Source organism: Triturus cristatus, chromosome 2_2, assembly GCF_964204655.1.
Source record: "Triturus cristatus chromosome 2_2, aTriCri1.1, whole genome shotgun sequence".
Taxonomy (NCBI): domain Eukaryota; kingdom Metazoa; phylum Chordata; class Amphibia; order Caudata; family Salamandridae; genus Triturus; species Triturus cristatus.
The window spans coordinates 861105940-861128275 of NC_140582.1; the positions used below are offsets into that span (position 1 = coordinate 861105940).

General features: G+C 44.6%; 1 protein-coding gene across 4 annotated transcripts in view; it reads left to right on the forward strand.

The window, feature by feature from the left end:
- The first annotated feature begins 5473 nt into the window (after nucleotides 1–5473).
- TMEM156 (transmembrane protein 156) overlaps nucleotides 5474–22336 on the forward strand; it is a 241420-nt gene continuing 224557 nt past the window's right edge. The window contains exon 1 of one of the 4 annotated variants that reach the window (XM_085642251.1): nucleotides 5474–5676. In XM_085642251.1, coding sequence (XP_085498377.1) covers nucleotides 5481–5676 — 196 coding nt within the window. In that variant the 5' untranslated portion in view covers nucleotides 5474–5480. The remainder of the gene's footprint in view (nucleotides 5677–22336) is intronic. The other 3 variants (XM_085642254.1, XM_085642255.1, XM_085642253.1) reach the window with 3 other exon arrangements.

The window sequence follows — 22336 nt, forward strand, 5'->3', positions numbered from 1 at the left end:
GTACTCCCACCTGAGACTTTACCTTCTCCATCTGTGATGTAAGGTTGTCTAGCTTTGTGTCTATAGTGCGCAGGCTTGATCGCATTTCTAGCATGAGGGATCGCATGTCTTCACCCTGTTCTTCCTGCCGGCTCTCCGTTGGTCCTCCGGAGGCCGTGTCTGCATCCTGATCCAATTGTCGAGACGACTTCCGCTGCTCAAAATTGAGTCTGGGCTGCTTCGCGTCCTGCTTGCCCATGTCGTAGATCTGGTCAGGTGCCACCAACCACAGCGGGCCCCGGCTCTCCCTCCAGCACCACCACACCCTCAACACCTGCCCAGGCAGCACCAATCGTCAGGAGGCCCACTGCAATGAAGGCAAAATCCCTGGGCGAGCCCGCGAACCCCAAGCTGCAATCCAATGAAATCGGCAGAGGGGACTAATCAAGGAAGGTGCCAGGTGGCTTCAATTCCCACCAGATGCTTGTAGGGCATAGCCTGGGGCTCAAAGGGCCACAGTCGACACTTCGAACTACAGCAAAGGCCCCCCAGTCCACCCCCAATGGGGGGATACTTGCACTGCCTCCCCTGACCCACGTGGGAAGTCAAAACTCCTCCACAGGGAGGTGATTAGCCAAGTCTCATGCCCCAGAAGCGCCGTCTAACATTTCACCCCGCGATGATCGAGCATCCCAAGTTCGCCCCACCGAGAATGTCCCGGAGCCACCGGCAAGGCGGAGGCCTCAGCTGCGCAAGTGACCCCAGCGCCGCGCCCTCTCCACTCACAGCACCGTCTTCGTCCAGATGGGCGCCGGCGTCACTCGAGGCCCGATATTCGGCCTCCGATTTGCGCCCGGGCTCAGGGCAGCGCCCCCTCAGATCCTCCGCAGCAGCGCAGCTCACAGGCCCAGGCCGCGACCTCGGCCCCAGGCGCAAACCCCCGCCGCCTCCGAGCTCCGCAGCGCGATGTGCGTGAGTCGCTCCTCCCACAGCAGGCCGGCCGTGCTCACTTCTCCGCAGCGGTTCGACTCGGGACGTCACCACCACACACTACAGGTGTTCCGACTTTGTGGGATCGGATCTGGTGCAGGTTCAAGTCCACATTAGTACGGATTACTGATCGGATTATTTCTCGGCCGGCGGAGCTCTCTCAGGGAGCAGCCATTCCGCAGCCCGGAAAGCCAAGGCCCCCCCATGCTCATCCAGTCCTTGGCCTTTCTACAGATCGCATGGAGCAATGGTCATGTGTGCCAATTTTAATTGTGAAGCTATATGAAAGTGTTTGAAGAAGGTACGCAGATATTGAAATATTTACAGAGAGAAAGTAAAAGAAAATGCAGTGCTTACAGGTTAGTGTAGTGTGCTGGGTGCAGGGGACTGTTGAACTGAAAGTGATGTAAGGAAATGCATACAAGCAAGAGTGAATAGAGGGTGCTGAAGAAGAAAGAGATAAGGTGTGAGATATACATATGGAGGATTTCGGAAAGAAATGGGGAGAAAAGGGTTGTGTCTAACATAGAGACTGCAGAGAAAAGTGGTGTGAAGAAAAACAGCTTTCGATACACTCTGCAGACAAATTCCATGTTACAAACCGTAGTAATGGTTACAAGCTCATATTTTCAGAATTGAAAATGTTTCAATTATAATTATTCACGACAAAAAAAAATGTTTTGCTCATTTATCTTATACTGCTAACAAGCATTGGCAAAGCCAATAGGTCTGGATTGTTTTGAGTGCATGTCTGTTTGTTTCTCTGATACTGCTAACAAGCATTAGCAAAGCCAGTAGGTCTGATTTGTTCTAGGTACATGTCTGTATGGTGTAACAATGTTGGATGCACTAGCTGCAAGCTCACATAGAGGTACCAAAATACTGGTCAGGAGACACTCTATGGGAAGAACAGGATTTTAACTTATATGTTTCAAGCCACTCCTTCAAATACATAAAACATGCCACTTGAAAAGAATTCCTAATGACGCCTCTTAGGCCATGTCCGTTTCAAGTAAGAAAGTCACTGTGGCCTCAGACCCCATTACACAAATGCAAGAGAACACAGCAATCCAGTAACTGACAGATCAACTAACTTGTAACATAATTATAGAGTACGCTACCACACGAGATCAATAAATTAAGGGCTTTGACATGCTAATGGGAGACTAATATCCATTCTGTAAAGCAGTGCATGGGAGACAGGTAATATTACTGGACACATAGAGCCTCATTATGATGTCGGTCAGAAAGCATACCGACCGACTCGGTGTCGGAATCATTTCCGACACACTCTGATTCGGGGAGTCTGACAGACCCATTATGATGCTTCCGAACACCGTTCGGTCGGACTCCCATTGAATTCAATGGAAGCCTGTATTCTAACCCACAACACAGGCTCCCATTAAAAAAATGGGGCGGTTGAGAAAAACCTTGCACCCTGTTACAGGCACCCCATGGAGCCTACCACACTGTGCATGGTTGGAAAGAGGGGACCCATGGGTACCCCCACAGGCCCCAACCAGAGGCCTCCTTGTGCACGGGGCCTGCTACGGGCAACCAATGTTGGATTTCGACAGCCGATCAGTGTCGGACAGACTGAGTCGGAAAGGCTGTCCGAATCCGACAACGTAATGAGTTGATCAGAATCGCGTTCCGTAGAGCCGTACAAGTTGACTCCATCTGACTTGGTTTCTCCGAATGCCGGTCAGAACCAGGTCGGAAAGACCGAACGGTTACCTTACATCGTAATTGTGTGGTCAGAAACACGGGTTCCGACACAGATCCGGACAATCCGAATGACGTTGGGAGCCTTTCAACACAACATCGTAATCAGCCCCATAGTTCTGAAAAAGGATTAAGGATTTAAATTTCAAAACACAACACAGCTTCATAACACTGGTTCAGATCTGGCTTGACAGTAAAACTGTCTATAGTGCACATTGTTACCAATTAAGAAAACAATTGGCATAGAGTGGGCTTTGGTTCCATGCAGAGGAGCATTACTCCTTCACTTCATACTATTGGCTATTTGGAGTATGATTCTGCCATCCACAAAGTGCTTCCATTGTAATCCGTAGGGTGTGGGGGCTATTTTACATCTGAAAAGTGCCCTTACGGATCACACTGTTTATCATGTTCAATAAGTGCTTAAGTTGTAAAAGAATGAGTGCCAGTGCCCAAAGCTATCACTTTTCAAGCAGCCCGGGACAATGGCGACCGCTTCTTTTAAATGAAATAGGTCTCACATTTACAGGAGTTTGCGCTATTGGCATTGTATATGACAATGCCTTTTATTTATGTGTTGATTATCGAAACAGATAAATAAAAGGCACTGTCTTTTACAATGGCAACAGCTTAGAGTCTCGCAAATGCTAGCCCTATTGCATTGCAAATGCTTGTCCCTCTCTTGCTTTTGGTAAATGTCTGATGCAGAAAAATAAGTTCTGGTCCCCAAAAATATGTGTTTTTGCCCCCACCGCCAACCACAGGCGCAACTAAGCACTAGTTCAATTCTTTGTCTCCTAAATGCATTGGCGGAGCGTGGGCGGGGCCACAGGGGTGCAACGTTTTTAGGTCAAGCATTCGAGACCTCTTGTATAGATTTTAGTATATATTTATTATATACTTATATGTGTATGTACTTTGTGGGCTCTGGAGATCAGCTCAAGGTCTTGTCTGCTTTCACTTAGGGACATGTTTCTGTTCAACTGCCTCTATTTAACTGTCTTGATAGAAAATTACCAGCAGATGTCAGTAAAATACCAGAATTGTTTTCTGCTGAGGGACTTTCTTTTTTTATTTTTCTGGCAACTGTCTCTATTTAACTTTCTTGATAGAAAACGGCCAGCAGAGGTCAGTAAAATGCCAGAATCACTTTAGCATTCTCTAGATTCCAGTCCATAGAAAATGTTCTTCCAGGAGCACCCGTAGACAATAATATTTTTTCAAATCTTGTATTTTCAGTGATAGTCCCTGATTTTATATTAAAAACAGAGCTTTGGACTATTCAATTTCCCGCTGAAAGGCAATATTTCTCTCCATGTGTTCCCATATCTGGTGTGACTCGCAGTTTGGTGCTTACTTTCCCTCCATGTTAAAGAACAGTAGATGCTTCAGCACCCAGGCTAATGTGCTGCACAGATCAATACATATATGGTCCCAAAGGCGAGACCGAATGCATTTCAAATGCTTGTTAAAAAGCAGTGGAAGGATTCTTGCTGTGCCCCCGGCGCTGGTGACCCTCGTTACGCGCTGCATGCATTCTATACAAAATTATTTATTGATGAACCGTATTTGCCCGTGCAATGCCAAAAACAGCATTTGTAATGGCCTTGTTTAGATGCGTTGGCTTGCATTAAACCCGTCCGTTTGGCTTTGCCAATGCTTGTTGTTTACTATGGCATTGTTTCATCACAGGAAAGCACCCTTTAACAGGTAGTCATACGTAAACACATAACCCCGTGTTTAACTCAAGCGAGTCACGTTTGTACGTGATTGGGCACGCTCTGGATAAGCGGCCCATTTCATACACGAGCCCTTAGCTCGCGCTGCTCTAAGAGACATTGCCTAATGTCATTGTGGTGACCGTAATTGAAGATTGCTTCGTGTGCTCGGGTGGAAAGTCTGACGCACACGATGGTAACGCAGATATATATATGCTGTACCGCTACGGCGGCGAATCAAAACAGCACCGACATTACTTCACATTCTGTGGTTGTAGGTGGGTGCAACACAGCTGTGCGAGCAATACCCAGGGTTGCAGTGTATAGCTTTCATGATATATCATGCGCCTTCTGTTCAGCTCATATGCCTTCCTCGCATCCGGGCCTATCTTAACATGCCTACAGGCACGTTTGTGAAGACCCGGACCAGGGTGGATTATGTACATTAGGCAGGGGCCAGGCAATTTTTGCTGCTCTTCAATGTAATTGTGCACACCAATTTTACACTGATGGTGCAAAAACTACATTTAATCAACAAGCCAGTGCAAAAACACTATTTGGTACGGGTGGGTCGTACTGTTGATCAAACACTGTTGCAAAACTGCCCAGCAGACGTGCAAAAAAAAAAGATCTGCCAACTGGTGCATTTTAAATGACCTAGCACCATATTCATACATATTTTTTTCTGTGAGCAGGAGTGACTTTATTAGATACACTTAAAAATCTGGCAGGTGAAAAACACATCTACTTATGGGAAAACGTTGTTTTATGACGAGGCCATGATCTCTTATCTCAATGCACGTATTTAACTTTTACTGCTCTGGTGGCCTGTAGTTGCCTATCAGGAGGTATGCAATGTTGCGCTTAGCCTTTTTTTCTACTGTTCTTTTGACCCTAAATCATATTTTCATTTCTGTTGTTTAGATAAAAAAAAATCAGAATGTTTTTGAAATTTGGCTATCTTCGTGGAAAATTGATGACGTTAGGCAAAAAACCTTAGCTGATGGAGCTCGACGCAAAAAAAAAAGCTTAGCTGCGGACAAAAAAATAGTTTCGCTCAAAAAGGAAATGACTTCGAAGAAGGCGCAGGCAGCTTCGAGTTCTCTGAAGACACTTGCTGAACCAGGAAGCGTCTTACAAACAAACTTACAGCCGCAGCGTGACATGTGCAGGGCCGGCGCCAAGTCCACGCTCACGAAACTCCTCACTGCAGTGGGCATCATGTTTGTCATCTGCCTGCCCGAGCTGTTCAAGACGCGCGAAGGTAGGATGAACGCGTTAATGCCCACAGGCCGCCTTCTGACTCAAAGGAATGCCAATCGTGGCAAATAAAGGGGCAGTTTCCCGCCCGCGCGCCGAAGTGTGCAATGGGCGTGTTGGAACGCGGGTATTTGGAGTCTGCTGAAACCGTTAACAATGTAGGACGTTTCAGCTTTTATTTTTAATCTATCTTCTGTTTCTTTTCCAGTGGCTGGCAGGTGGAACCGCTGGTTGGTCTGATCATACAATTCATGTGTGTAACTTTTACCGTGCATGCCAATATTTGGGAGAAATAAGAGAAAGGAGGGGGGGTTTAGAAAAAATCCAGGGAAGGTATTGTTGTCTGTTGTGTTTGCATTGAAGAGGGGGACTTTTTAGCAGGTGAAATGTAAAGTGTGTGATTGTTGGGTTAAACAGGGTGGCCCGACCCCGCCACTCTCGAGGGTGCTGGGACGAACGGGGATTCGGTAGGTTTACTCTGTGCCTTTACAGTCAACATGTGGCAATGGCCGATTTTATACTGCGCTTCCAAAATCATCGATTTTATACCTTAAAAACCATTAAGGTTGTGGAAAGCAACCCCCTACAAACATTAATCCAAAAACATGTGGTGATACGAGGGCAGAGGCAGGCTATTGCATAAGAAGTCCTTTAGAGCGATGGGCCACTACCGGGGCGTGATCTGCGGTTATGTGGTAATTGTATTAGGCACATTTATAACTGGCAAAAGACGTTGTGATTGTGAAGTGTAAACTGTAACCCACCATGTTATCTCCGGGAAGCGGTGTGCTTTTCATCTGGCATAATTCTCATAATTATAGCAGGGGTTCTCTTTGAAAACGTCAAAGGGCTCCTGGGACATCACGCAGCCTCCGTTTATCCATTCATTAGTGCTGTTTTATTCTGTATTGTTTGTCCCTCCTGAAAAGATTCCGAGAAACTGAACATGTTAAAAAGTCCGTCCGTTCTTCCTCACAATCTAATGAATCTGCAAGGTGTGTTGGGACGTGGTGTCTTTTATATTTGTTTCCCACATTTCAAAGCAGGCTGCAGCCAAGTTGTGTATTGTAGGATAAAACAGACTCGGTGAGATGTGACGAGTACACGTTCCAGATGAGACATTTATTAAGGGTAAATGCTTGTAGTTTGGTTGGGGGGGGGGGGGGGGGGGGATCGACTGATTCTCCCCTGCTAAAAGTGACCGGAGGTTTGGATTCTATTAAAGACATGGAGGTGCAGGTTATGACCATACCTCCTTTACTGTACTTCTCTAGTAGCAATGCAAAATTAACACACAACATGGAAGATAAAAATGAACCAGTAAACAGCTTAATGGAGTTCAGCAGTCTAAAGTGCCCATGATGTCATAGTGCACAAGCACCAATCATAATCGAGCCTTAAGGATAACAATCCCAGCAGAGCAGCAGCCGTCCTCCTTTGCCAAGTTAGAAAAAAACATACTTTAGTAGATCTTGCAGAAAAAACAGGTGCTTTTCATAATACAAAATGATAAAAATGTGTAGTCTGAGCCGTTCTGAAGATGCCGCCTAGTCCCATCTCTCATTGTAGGTAAAACATCCTTCCCTGTCAAACCGAAATAGACCTGAGATTTTAAAAACGGATGTGGTCAGGAGGGAGTATCTTCTCTTCCGTGTCTTTAATAGAATACAAACCACTTGTCACTTATAGTGGGGGAGAATTCAATTCCATAACAAGACTGTAGGCTAAATTATGACAAGCTTAAAGCTTTGAGCGAACATCACAGGACTCCTGTGCAATAGGGATAAAATATAACAATTTAAAAATAAATTTATTGGACCAATCTGCTGCTTCTAAAATGTCCACCAGTCATCCTGAGAAAACAAATGCTTTTGATGCTGTCTCACCTATAACAGAGCGAGCACCAAGTGGAGATATGTCAATGCCCGCTTGAGCCATAATCCATCTATGTTTCGTGAGAACAATGTAAAATGTTAACATCCAAGCCCCTCTACCTAGCTCACGTCTTCACTCCTAAAGTTCTACACAATTCTACTTTAAGCAAAAGCAGGACCACTCTTTGGCCTCATCTCTAACTGGCAAGAAAGTATCAGCCAATAAACATCTTCTTGCTTTAAGAGTTCTAACCCACGAGTCACGTTGTTGCAATGCTACTAAACACACTACCAAATAGCAAAAACATCACACTCTTCTCTTGCATTGAAATACACTCAGTTGTAACAGCAACCCACGTGCAGATGTATCTCAACAGCAAGAAAGAGGTGTTATTCACGGGGCCTGCCCTATTTGTATTGTGAATCAAATTGTTTAATTGATTTTCCTCTCCTGTTTGAAAGAACTGGGTTATGGGAATTGTAGTTCTTTAAATGGCTGTGAAAATAAACAGTAAGAAAAGGGACGGCACAATATAACCCTCGGATTTGTAATAATATTTTGTGTCTTAAGAAGCTGTCGAAGACCTACTAACGAGGGGCATGCTCCCATTAGTTAATAGTTTAGGGCTCAGGCTAACCTGATTCCTGGTGTAGATCACACTTGTGCCTGAAAACAGAAGTAACTTACCTGTGCTCAAAATACACGTGAAAGTGATAGGTGAAGGTGAAGGTGCAAGTCCTGGCATTTCAGTGTAAAGTATCTGTCCTTAATTTACTCACATGTGCATTACATTTACTTATTATCTACTTTTACATTTGTGGGTGTTTTCAAAAGTGTGTCAGAGGAGTGGTTAGTGAAATCCTTCACAAATAGTGTGACGTAGGTTACAAATATGAGCAAATGCATTTCTCACACTTTTTTAGCACATGTGCGGTGCACTTAAAATATCCAGATGAAATGTGTGAAAGTTCAGTTGCCCATTTATCACAGTCTGAGGGAGTGGAGTAAGGGATATAAGAAGGAGGTACCCGTTAGGAAAACTATCCAGAAGTGAAATGAAGACAGATTAAAACAAATAATACCGATTTTATTGGTGTCTATTCCCATTTATAAAGCTCAAACCAGGCACTGAACATTACACCCCTAGTCTCCAAAGCGGACCTCTGGAAATGGCAATCCCTTCCCCTCAACCCCCTTGGCAGAAGTGCCCTCTATAAAATGATGGTCCTATCCTGTGTTTTGTACATTTTACAGAACATTACTCTTTACCTCCCAGGGAGCTGGTTCCGGGAACTAGACAATACTCTCTCTCGGTTTTTGTGGGGGGGGCGGACGGCCGCCGCGACTATCCCTCGCGCACTGTCGCATACCTCCTTACGATGGGGGCATGGGGTTCACCAATCTCCACCTCTATTACCTGGCCACGAGGCTCCTTGTGATCCACGACTGGTTTGCGGGTGGCTGGTCTGACCCGGCATACCGGGTGGAACTCCAGTCATTGGACTTCCCGCAGCTCCAAGCCTACCTGTATGGGGTTTCCATACCACGAACCTTTATCCCCGTCACCCGATCGGTGTTCATGGCCTGGCGTGTTGCCCCACGCGACACACACTGGGATGGGACACTCACCAGGCAGACGCCCTTGTGGAGTGGCACCTGGCTGAAGGAAACTTCGTCCCTTCAAGGCTTCAGTCGCTGGGATCACATCAGGATTTCGCTCCTCGGAGACATCTGGGTAGGGGACCACATCCGATCGTTTGTGGATCTCCAACAACGTTACTCACTCCACTCCTCCCAATTTTATAAATATTTACAATTAAGGCATGCCCTAAGAATGCACATTCCGTCTCCCACCTCCTTCCCGGAATTCAGTCCCCTCGAGGCCCAAGTGATGATGGGGAACCTGGGCAGAGGGGGGTTATCGCGGATCTACCGTTCCCTCATCAACAATGGCCCGCATCCCTAGACTTGCTGCGCGCCCGCTGGGAGGGGTGGTTGGGTCCCCTAGAAGACGCTGATTGGAGGGATGCCCTTATGGCTCCCAAGATCCTGACAGCCTCCTCCAAGCTGCGTCTGGTCCAACTCTTATCTCCATGCGGCATACCTTACCCCAACACGCCTTTACAGGGCCCGTTTGCAGCCTTCTCCATCCTGCGCGCGTTGCAGTCACGCCCCTGCAGATTTCTACCACATGACCTGGCAGTGCCCCGTCCTGGAGCCATTTTGGGCGGGGGTGGAGCTGGAACTCACGCGGACCCTGGGATGGGAGGTTCCTCACGACCCAGTGCGCCTGATCCTGGGTGTGTTTGACGGTCTTGATGGCTCCCGGACCGATAAGTGCTTCCTGGGCACAGCGTTGGCGGTGGCAAAAAGAGATATAGCGGCGCTCTGGTCCCAGGCTAAGCCACCGACTAGGCAGAAATGGAGAAGGGGAGTGGACTGGTGCAGTACCCAAGAGGAGGCCCTCTTTGAGGCACAGGGCTGTCCCGTGCTTTTTGATAAGGTATGGGGCAAGTGGTTCAACCTGCGGCCCTAGGGGGTGCAAATGCTTTTTGTCTCAGATTGTTCGTGGGTGATTGAGTTCTTATTTTATTTGCAAATACCTTACAGGCCTATGTTCTTTTTCTGTCCATTAGGTCTCTTCAATCATTGTGCATGATTTTACTGCCAGGGATGTTTCTTTGTAATTTGTTCTTGAAACCAATAAATTTGATTATCAAAAAATAAAGCTCAAACCAGGATTTAACCGAGCTTCATCACAGAACTAATACGAAATGACACATTGCAGCAGATACCAGCATATAAATACACACACATATATATACAATTACTCAATAAACAAGGACAGTATACAAATGCACAGAAAACCGATGCAAAATTCAACAATAACCACAGCCATCTACATTGCATCCACAAATATGTAGCTTTAGATCAAATGGAGGTAGGCAATTCTTTCTAGAGTGTCTCCTGCCTATGGATGCACAGTTTTGGATCCAATCAGTGCCTGAAATGAAATATAGAAAATATAGTATTGCAGATACTCACTGTGCCTAAGCACCTGTTTGTTATTGAGTAGTGCAGGCATCCTCTCATTAAAAGTATTGTACCCTGTCTGAGAAGTGCTTGCTCTTTCCATTTCAAATTAAAGAATTGCAGGTAATGGGTTCTTGCCCATTTTAATTCACTGGATCTAGTGCTGACTGAAGAACCATACCAAGTTTGGTAAAGGTAAAATGACTGGACCAATAAGTTCCTGTCTGTAAATTGACTGTCATATTATACAGAGAATCTTCAGGTTGACCTATGTTTCCATGGGTAGTCATCCAAGTTACTCCGGTGGTTAGTCACATGGTCAAAGCCCAGTGGCATAATGAAACTTGAGGGTGCCCTCGCAAGGTGATTGGAGGGGCCCATCCAGACTCCATCAGGACATGAGCTCTCAGGCCAGCCTTGAAAAAGTCGTCTACACGATGAAGCACGTGTTGGCTGTCTGCATCTATGCTACAACTCAGTGTCAACAATATCAAGAGTTTCTACATTTCTATACTTGTATTTGGACTGTATCACCTTGTCCATTGTGTTATTCCTTGGCATTGTATTTACAATGAAATCTACCTGATAGCAGGGTCAGTTTAAAAATTAACTTGATGCTGTGCTCTGTACCATAGTTTTTTGATTTCAAGTATATAAGGAAAATTATTTTTCCTATACAGGGTAACATTGGTTAGGTAGCACAGTGTTTACATTGAGCACACTTATACATTTAGAACCTAATGTATTGCGAACATTGCGGAGGTGCTAACCTTCTCTTTGTTACCACTGCCACTTGACTCTAGTGTGATGCTATGCTAAGGGGGCCACCTGGAGCTCAGGCCCCCCGTACCACAGGGGATGTGGGGCCAATATTACACCGCTGTCAAAGCCTCATACAGTGAATCAACTGACTTCCTTCAGTCCCCATGTTGGACTTGGACCTTTCTGCAGGGTCATCCCCAAACATTTTGTATTCATCATGTTTTCTGAACAAGTTTTTGTTGTCTTTTAGGACTCTGCACACTTTACCTCTGCTAACCAGTACTAAAGTGCTTACAACCAATTGGCACATTTAATTTACTTGCAAGTCTCTAATAAAGTGGTACTACATGGACTCAGTCTGTAAATTAAATGCTACTAGTGGGCCTTTAGCACCTATTGTGCCATCCACTTAACTAGCCTTTTTCAACGTGTCTCAGGCCTGCCATTGCAGCCTGCGTGTGCCGTTTTAGACTGCCATTGCGAACTGGCAAAATAAACCTTTTGCCAGGCCTAAACATTACTTTTTAATACATTTAAGTCACACCTAGGGTAGGCCCTAAACAGCCCATAGGGCAAGGTGCATTGTATTTAAAAATTTAGACATTTACTTTTAAGTTTTACATATCTTGGTATTGAAAAACTCTCAAATATGTTTTTCACTATTGCAAAGCCTACCTCTCTTACAGGATAACACTGGGTTACCTTATTACATTTAATAAGTGATACCTCTCAATTGGGAGCAAGTAGAAATGTCGAGTTGGGTGGCTAAAAAATTGCAATTGAAGACCCTATTTAATGGTAAAGTTGGATTTTACGTCACAATTTTGAAAATTCCACTTTTAGAAAGTTTTTCAATGAAATTTGGGTAACCCAAAATACCCTTGTGGGCTTGGGTAGTACAGTTAAACAGATAAAGATGCCTACAAGGGATTTTTATTGGAACATATTTTTTGAACAAATATATCTTATATACAATGTCATCAAAGGATACTGTAAATTAATTAAAATACCTTTAAAGATTTTTTTGTAAATAACTTACATTATCAGGTGTGTCATTGATGATTTGGTTTATATCAATATGTAAAAAAAAGTGGTTCAAAGCAAATACTTCTCACAAACATCAATAACAGAAATCACAAATAAATCAAAGATGAGGATACACTAGTCATCATCTCCACAAAGTCAAAAATCATGTCTGTCCTATACATAGGATCTAGAACCCAAAAAATGGAATTTAACAATAACTAAAGTGAAGAATGGGTTATACTTCGATGATTTGGTCTCATTCGCAGTGCATCAATGAGACCATCTTCAGGATACAAATAAATCTTATGAGAATCCACGATCCTTCTAGAAAAATGGTCAATAGTTTCAAGGTCGAAACAATATCAATATGGTCTCCTCAAATTGTATAGAAGTAGACTTCAGATAGAACTAAGGTAGCCTCACATAAACGGGCTTGAATTTGGTGTATACACTTTATCTTAGAAATGAAGCCGCAACCTCTGTCATGCGGTCTCCCTTGGCATTCCCAGTGGCGTAACACAGGCCCCCGCAGTCCCCATGGTGCGGGGGAGGCCCCCAAGCTTTAGGGGGCACCCTCGGCACAGTACTCGGGCCAGAGAGCTCCCGATTTAGTTCGGAGGGGGGCCTCCGTGTACCTTGCAGGGGGGCCCCCTCAAGTTTCGTTACGTCAGTGGGCATTCCACTAATGTTAAAAGCTTTTAAGAACTATTTCTACTTACATCTCCAAAATTGCATCATTCCAGTCCATGTATTAGATTTTTGTCATTTTGGTCTCAAATAATTTATTAAATCACTAAATTGGTGTGGAATTTTTCTTGTGTTTTGTTTCACTTTATTACCGTTAGAAGTACTGTGCAAATACTTTACACATTGCCTGTAAATTAAACCGGACTACTTTTAGGCCAAGCTACCAGAGGGTTAAACACAGGTTAATTTTGGTTCACTTGTGTTTCGTGACAAGAATTGTGGTTGTTGCTTCAATAGGGTTTTACTTCCCTCAACCAGTAGCCCAAGTTCCTACAGCCATGCTTTCAGCAAGAGTGGGCGATTACATTTTGTTTGGATTCGGACCCTAAACCCAGATCAGCAATAAATAAATGAGTTCCAAGGAGAGTGTAGGTTCTCTGCATCAGAAATACTGAGAAACAGTTTTCAGCCATGGGGTTCCCCGAATCCACAATCAATTTACAGACATTGTCTCAGTTTCAAACTGTATTAAATAGTCATAAAAAGACCAGACTTACATCCATACACAGTTATGAACATCAAAGGATGTAAATACAACACACACACTCCATCCTTCATTTTAGCAAAAGGTGTCCACTATTATCTCATGTCCTGGCCTTCCTATCAATCACCCTATCTCTTCTCCATATTAATTTCGACTTCCTGGAGAGAAGTATGTTTTTCCGGTCTCCAAAAGGATGGGCGGAGTGGGTGCCTCGACCCGCTTCCGAATTTAAGTTTAAGACTCAGCCTTGCCAGAGCAGCCTTAATACACTGCACTACTGCCCCAGCAGTGCGCTTGCTCCTCTAGCAGTGAGCAGGGTGGTAGAATGGAACAGTCGGTCATTCGGAGATCCTGCTGAGCCCATTCTCCTCTTTGATGTAGAAGTGACTTGGGACATTTCCAGCAACCACAATCTCTGTCAGGGTCAGGCACATGCCAACCCTAAATTAACCTGTGCCCATACCTCTGGTAGCTTAGCACAGAGCAGTCAGACTATACTTAGAGGCCATGTGTAAAGAATCTGTGCAACACTTCAAATAGATACAAAGTGAAAACACCACACAAAAACGATCCCACAACAGATAGAAAAATAGAGCTTTTTAAAAATAAACAAATAAAATATGACCAAAATTACAAAAATCCAATCAGTAGACACGGAGATATGCAATTTGAAAGATTTAAGTGAAAATAGTGCCAAAAAGCTCAACGCGCCAACAGTGGATATCTGATTGCGCAGGACAGGGACAAAGTAACATGTTCACTGCAATGGAGCGCAGACCCGCTACATGACCCCAGTTAGGCCTGCTGAACAAAGTACCTTAAATCCTGGTTTGCGGAGCGTTGCAAGGATCCACATCGAAGGTATGTCGCACAGTTGAAGGGGTGTGTCAGTTCTGTGGTGCAGCGGTGCTGCAATGCAAGGTCCTGCATCATCATTAAGAATCCCACTTGTAGCATCCTCCCTAGTCCGGGAGCAGGTAACAGACCAGGCCACACACAGCGCTCTAGTTTTCTCATCTTTATTCTTTAGTTTGCAACAATTAACATTCTGTGTCACAAACTTTATTAACCACACTAAGTCACACCCACCAGATAATGTAATACTTGTAAGGAGCCTAAAGAGGACCACTGGAAGCCTTATACACACAAACCCAATACACATCTGCCTTTTGTTAAATAAAAAGTATGAATAAATATATACACATATGCACAGAATAACTCTTCGATGAGTGGTTGCGTTGCTCGCACCAGTCTTCCAGATCTAGTTGTACGAGATAGAGGAGGGGCGCCTTCATCTGAAATCTCTGGAGAAGAATCGGATGCTTGACTTGGGCACTCAGGTGGACTTGCCTCACTCATGAGATCTGGGGCTGACGAACATTGAGGTAAAGGCTTAAAGTACGATGAGTCTCTGGTTATGGGTTTTCCAGGTCGTTGGGCAGTAACCATATGTCATTTACTTGCCACATCTCAGCGATTCAGCATCAAATGGAGCGTCAATCTTGCATGTCTATTTTTGATTGACAAGAACTCAGTCTCTTTTCTCGAAGACTGTGTCTCAACCACATCAGTGCTTATCGGCAAAGGCCTACATTTTTGCATTTGCCAGAGGTGTCGGTGACACAAATCTCATCAGGGTCTATTGACTGACTGGTGTTCCATTGTGGTATCTTCTTTCCAAGAGCCCTACCAAACAGCAAGGCCCAAGGGCTTTCTACTGTCATGGAATGAGGAGTGGAACGGTAGACACAGAGAATTTGTAAAGTTGATTTGAGGTCAATGCCTCCCAGCGCAGTACGCTGAACAACCCTTTTCAAATTACTCATAAAGGTGTACTTTTCTGATGTTTGATGCTCAAGCCACTATGAAAGTCTTTGAAATCTCTGTTATTGAAGAGGGGTGGGGGGGTGTTTTCAGATTTGAGAATGGAGGAAACACCCCATGTTGTGAAAATGTCATCCAGCCTCTCAATGACTGTCATGTGTGGTTGATGATACGTTTTCCATTAGAGGAAAGCGTGAGTACTCATCAACAACTACCATGAAATGATGTTCATTATTGAGGGGTCCGAAAATATCAACCGCAATCCTCTCCATGCTTACTTAGGAAGATGAGATGTGCTCAGCGGGCGCTGAGTCATTTTGGGAGACAGACAGTTGCAAAGATTACAAGCTTTCGTGCTCCAGTTCAAGGACTTGTTGCCTCAGGCTTTCAGGGATAACTATTCTTGCCCCACTTTGTATGACACAATCATGTGTAACAGAAAGTTCTTCCTGAACATTTTTGATTTTCTGGTACACGACATCATCTGTAAGAGGTCGAGCATGTTTCCTTCATGATTGCGTTGCAACTGTTCAATTTGAAAAATCTGCAGGTGCACTTGACTTTACTGTGAAATTGATGTAGGCCTCAGCTGCTTTAGACGTTGTACTATGACTCATTAGCAGCACTCGTGAAAAGTAGTCTGCAGGATTTTGATCCTTCCCCAGTTTGGGCATGAAAGTTTAATCATACTCCGGCAGACGCAACCCCCACCTGTTGATGCGAGGGGGTATCTTTTTGGATTTCCGAAGATAGTGAGCAATGCCTGATGATCTGTGACAAGGGAGAAATACTTTCCGTACAAAAACACATGAACGTTTTCACATGCCCATACTACAGCTCAGCTTTCTTTCTCAGGTTGAGAATAGGCACGTTCAGTCTTAGATAGGTTCCTGCTAGCATAGGCCACAATGTGTCTCTGAGCATCGGGCTGTCAATTGTGTTGGGCAAGGATTGCACCCAACCCCACTGGGCTTGCATCCACCAGAATCTCTGTTAGCAATTTTGGAATAAAGTAAGCCATTTCAGTTGCATTTTTAAGTGCATGTTTTACTTTCTTGAAACTTTGGTCACATTCAAATGCCAATTCAAACAGAACATATTGCTTTGTTAGTTCCCTTAGAGGGGCACACACAGTAGCAAAATCAGCATGGTCATGTCTTCTGGAGGGCAAGTAGACTACAATGCTTGTACCTTTTCAGGGTCAGGAGTCATTCCCTTCTCAGAGAAAATATACCCAAAGAATTTGTCTGTTTTTCTGAAACACATACTTCTCTGCATTTAGTGTGAGACCTGCATCGGCAAGCAGACAACAAACTTGTGTGAGTGCTTTATCATGTCCCTTTTGTGTAGCCCTAAACACCAGTATATCATCACTGTAGTCAAAAGCATGTGTGTCATGCATAATTATTCGACAAATGACATCTTGAAAGATTTCTGCATCTGACAGCACACCTGAGTCTCTTATATCTGAACAAACTAGCAATGTGCCTACAGTTATCTTTCAGTTCAAGTTGATGGTAGCCTTTGTTCAAATCAAGGTAGGGGAAAACTTTGGCGCATTCAGCTGCGTGATCATGTCCGCAGTGTGTGGACCTTGATGTCTTTCTCTTTCAATTCCTTTGTTGGCCTGTCGCATGTCAACTGATATGCGCACTGAACCTCACTGTCCTTTTTTAATACCACCACGGTGTTGGACCAGTAGATCGCTTGATGATGTCATGCTTTCACAGTGTTTCTAGTTCTTTCTCAATGGCATCCTGTAAGTGAAAAGCAATTTGACGGTGTCACTGTACAGCAGGGCGAATATCTTCATTTATCTGATACTGCAACTTCATTGTCTTAAGTTTCCCAAGTCAATGAAACTGTTTTGTAAATTGACTCACTATTTTAGACTGGGCATTCAAGTTGTAGTTAATAGAGATCAGTTCCATTTCAGCAGCAGTATCGAAACTTCGTAAGCATGCACTCAATGACATATCTGGGAGGACATTAATTGGTGCTTGCACTGTCGTTTTCTTGTTCCGCATGGTCGCTACAAAGGGCCCTTTACAAGGGTGTAGAAGCTGCCCACGTGTACACCTTTGTTGTCAATGGTGTGAGACATGTTATTGGAGGCAGTTCTTTGTACTTTCTACCGGCATGATGTGTATTGATGTATCAATGTCTATAATAAAAGTTGTAGGGCAACCATTCACCTTAAGCATGATTTTAGGACAATGTCCAAATGAACGTTGTTGCTTTGTGTGGCAATTCTTTTTTGATTTGTGTTCTTCTTTGCAAGCGGCCAATCCTACATGTGGACGTCAGTCTGTAACTGACATCATCATCGCATATCAATCTTCCTCACTGTCACTCGAAGATGATGTTAACGAACCTTTGGAAGATGAAATTGATGACGATCGACTTTGTTTTATTTCCACTTGCCTTAATCGATGTTGCCATTTGGCCTTGCAGGAGTGGCTAGAGTGCTTCTGGAACTTTCTGGTGTCCATCTTTTCGCCTCTCCATGACATACTTTGTTTCTCTTTCGCTCAGCAAACTTTAATGAAATGGCTTTCCTTCTCGCAGCCTTTGCATATTTGTCTGATGGCGGAACATTTACCTAAATGTAGAAAGGAGAATACACAGTGGAAACACAATTTCTTTGTTTTCTGAGACATCACTTGGGTCTCTACCTTGTGTTTCCGCTTGCTTTTCATGTTCATTGCTGATTAATTTTGGGTTGTTCCAGCTTCCATATCAGGAGCTTGTTGATCAGCATGTTCCTGCGCTCTTGCAGCCATGAGCCCTTTCTCCAAACTGAGCGTTTCTCACTGTATGCGTCATCAGAATAAATCAGAGAGGCAATCATCGATAACTCTAGGATGCATGGCTTCTTCATCTTTGAATTCATTGAGCTTGCAGTGTCTTATAAGCATATCTACTCATCCATATTCTCACTGGGTTGCTGCCTTTCTTTCATAGTCGATATTCAGCATTGGATTGAACTTGGCCTCCATTGTCTTGTAGATTTAACAGTATGATACTTGTCAGCTTGTGATATCTTCTTTATTACTTCTTTTTTTCAGTCACTTGCAAGGTTCTTTAAGAATTTGATGATCTTTTTGTGATTTGCTTCTTTTATAGCATCTATGAAGTCATCAAACATTTCGATCCAGGCAGTCCATCTGGCATCAATATCCTGCTTTTTGGTGGTGTCCTATGGAGGTGGTTGTTTCATGAATGAGGCGGCACCATATTTGGCGCTCTTTTCAAGTAGTGAAAACAAAAGGTATGCAGTTCCTAAAATGAACGCCAGGTGTGTTAGAGTCACTATAGTGTACCAGGGTGATACTGTGAAAATTGATGTGAAAGACAGGAGTAAAGGTTACTCCTTTTGGAAAAGAAGACCCTCACACACCCAACAAGCGGGTGTCTTGCTTCATCACCGGGTCTTTGCTCCTTATCGGGCCGGCCGGTGCAATGCCCGATCAGGCACCCAATGGGGCCTTCCTACCGGAGATCTTTATTTCCAACGCCGATGAGTGAGGTGTGTGTGGGGGGAAGGGGGTTAATTATAAAAGTGGGTGTAGGTGCAAATGAGGTGAAAGCAAGTGTATTAAAACAGGGGTAGGTGATCCACTGTAAACAATTTTAATAAAGCATGGTCACCATCCTGATTAAAACCAAAAATAATCCGCACATCTCTCACCTTTAGGTGTGTGAGTGAACGTGCTAAGGGGATCAATGGGTCAACATGTTTCTTGCCTTATAATGTATTAATTGGCAATTCTTCAGGACCGGGGGAAAGATGCGGCTACCTACACCTTTTTGGTGGTGCCCACAGCCTCTAAGAGGTAACACTGGTGGACACACATACAGCACCCTAAAAATGTGTGGTACCGTGGGTAAAAGAACACAACCTGCGGAAAAAGGGAAAATAACAGATAAAAGCATAATAATACAACTCAAACCGAGATATCAGGTTAATTCCAGACAATTGGTGGTGTCAAGAAATAAACAACCGTGACATACGTGAATTGTGAGCAATGTTAGAGGACTTGCTAAGGGCTAACAGCAGCACAGAAATGATAACCCAACTCTGAGACCAGTACAAGAAATACTGGGTCAATTAACCACAAGTAATTCGTAGAACTCACCCTCATAGGCTGTGCTGGGTTCGAGGCCAGGGTGAGAGAGCACTAAATTTTAGTGTCCTAAAGTATAGAGAGAAGATAAGACACAAGACAGGTGAGGGGAACAGTAAACACAAAGACATTGTAAGGTAACAAGGCCTGAGTTGATTGGACCCCAAGATGTAATGGTGTCCCCAGGAATGCGAACAGCAGCTGAGCTCCTTGGAAGGCCCAAGAACTGTGTAACTTTGCCGTGGATCAGAAGGACCCAAAAGGAGTTGAGTCGCTCACATACTAGTGCGGCAAGTAGTGCTTGGTAGCATGAACCAATAACCTTGACGCAGACATAGCAAACACACGGCCAGCCTCTGTAGGGCAACGAACAGGGGAACCCAAGGTACTTCCATGGGCAGTACATTCGCGCCGAGTCTAGCCTGTATGTACATGTCGGCTTTCGAAGCTAGGAAAATTCACCACTCTTCTAATCCCTACTCGGCGAATGTACTGCTCTGGAAAAGGTTTATTGACGACATCTTGATCCTTTGGAGAGGAGATTACACGAAATGTACAGAATTCTGTACTTGGATCAACACCTTAAACCCCTACTTGAGGTTTACCCACACGATCTCTGACACAGAAGTCCCCTTCCTGGATCTCCTTGTCCGTCTTGAAGGCAATAAGATCACCACGAGTCTATACCGAAAACCAACTGACAGGAATAGCCTTCTCTTATTCAGCAGTTATCATCCCAAGTCACTGAGGGAAAACCTTCCCTTCGGACAATTTTTGCGCATCAGAAGGAATTGTAGTTCTGTGACAGACTACCAGAAAGAGTCCGCGACCCTAATGAATGATCTTATTAAGCAAGACTATCCCAAACATGTAGTGTCAAGGGCTCGTAAACGAGCAAGAAACAATAACAGAGAGAGCTTGCTAGACATTAACACCAAGGAACCTGATCAATCCATTACGTGTGTCACCACTTTTACCCCTGATTCCAACAGGATCAGATCCATCATTAAAAAACACTGGGGGATTCTCAACACTGGTGACTTGGATATGACGACTCCCAGGTTCGCATTCAAACGTACTAGTAATCTTAAGGATTTACTAATACATACTAGACCTAAGAAACCAACTACTAGGTCACAAAGAATGTTGTGGGATTGTCAAGAATTCCTGTCATGCGAGGGGAGGAAAACGGTAACCAGCGAAAACGGACTACATCTCCCAGGATGCTTAGCGGTTGAGAGGTTATGTAAACAGGAGAGCTGTTACATAACTCAAGGAAAACACGCCCTTATGTAAACAGGAGAGCTGTTACATAACTCAATGAAAACACGCCCTTATGTAAACAGGAGAGCTGTTACATAACTCAAGGAAACACGCCCTTATGTAAACAGGAGAGCTGTTACATAACTCAAGGAAAACACGCCCTTATGTAAACAGGAGAGCTGTTACATAACTCAAGGAAAACACGCCCTATAAAGGGAGGAACCGGGAGGTACAACGCTGTCGGATATTGTGTTTACACCGACGTACCTGCTTAGTGAAGAGCAGTGTTCCGGAGTGGTGCTCCAGTAAGGCAAGAACGGAGGTAGGTCGAGTCGTTACTCCCTGGGCCGTGTCTTGCCCCATCGTCACCTGTGAAGGACCCGGAAGCTCTACCGGATAACCATTGAGCTTCGCTTTTTGACTCGGCTGAGTCAAAGCGCAGTGGCGCTTTTGCTGGTTGGAGTCGTAACTCCCAGCCCGACCAGAGATACAGGGACTGCCAGCTGTAACGCACACCAGGAGGTGTTTGCCGCGTTACAGACTCGGAAGTCCACAGGATCGATCGAGCGGCTGCTCTCGGTTCAGTCTTCTTTGCTTGTGATTGGGGTATCGGTGACGCATCACCAGGAGGTGACTCCGCGTCCCGGTGCAGTCTGAGGAAGAGGTTGAGCGGCTGCTCCCTTCAGGTAGAGACCCCGGCTGGGTGTTTCCCTGACTCCTCGATTCTCCCCAACACTCTTCGTGCCCCTCACAGCCTACCGATTGGCATTGTCGGCCATTTCATTTCTGCCCTCTGTTGGCATACGCCGGGATCGGCGTATATGCAGAGGACGGTTAGGACCATCCGTGCTGTGGGCTGGTAACGTACTTAGCCTGGAGGATTCCAGTGACTATAACCTTTGTTTATTCCTTGTATTATTTTTGCCTTCATTAAAAAAACTAAACCTTCACAAGTGGTTGCGTTCTCATTATCGTGTCTGTTAAACGATCCTGAGACGTTCAGGGCGTTACAGGGATCTACCTCCAGTTAAGGGTCACTATCCCTGTGGGTCATGTTCGATGTGTCCCCAGACACGCATCAGTAAAGAATTGGTATTCTCTAACGGATTGATGTGGAGTATCTCTAAACATACCAATTGCAACTCATCTAACTGCATCTATATGATGACATGTCCATGTGGTCTACTTTATATAGGTATGACCACCCGTGCAGTTAAGACCCACATGTTGGAACATAAAAGTAGTTTCAGGTGCGCCAAAACTGACACCAAAATGACGACCCACTATCAACTTGAACACCATGCCCCCAATTCGTTCCAATGGGTTGTCTTAGAATCTCATCCACACATGTCAAAAAAAGCCCTCTTTAGACTCGAACAGCGGTGGGTCCTAAGATTGGCTGCAGACGCTATTGGCCTCAATGAGGACATTCCATGGAGCATGCTGACTTGAATTTATTATAACTGACTCCTGCACACTCTATCTCTATGGAGCATGCTGGCACCGTTCTATTAAATAGCCTT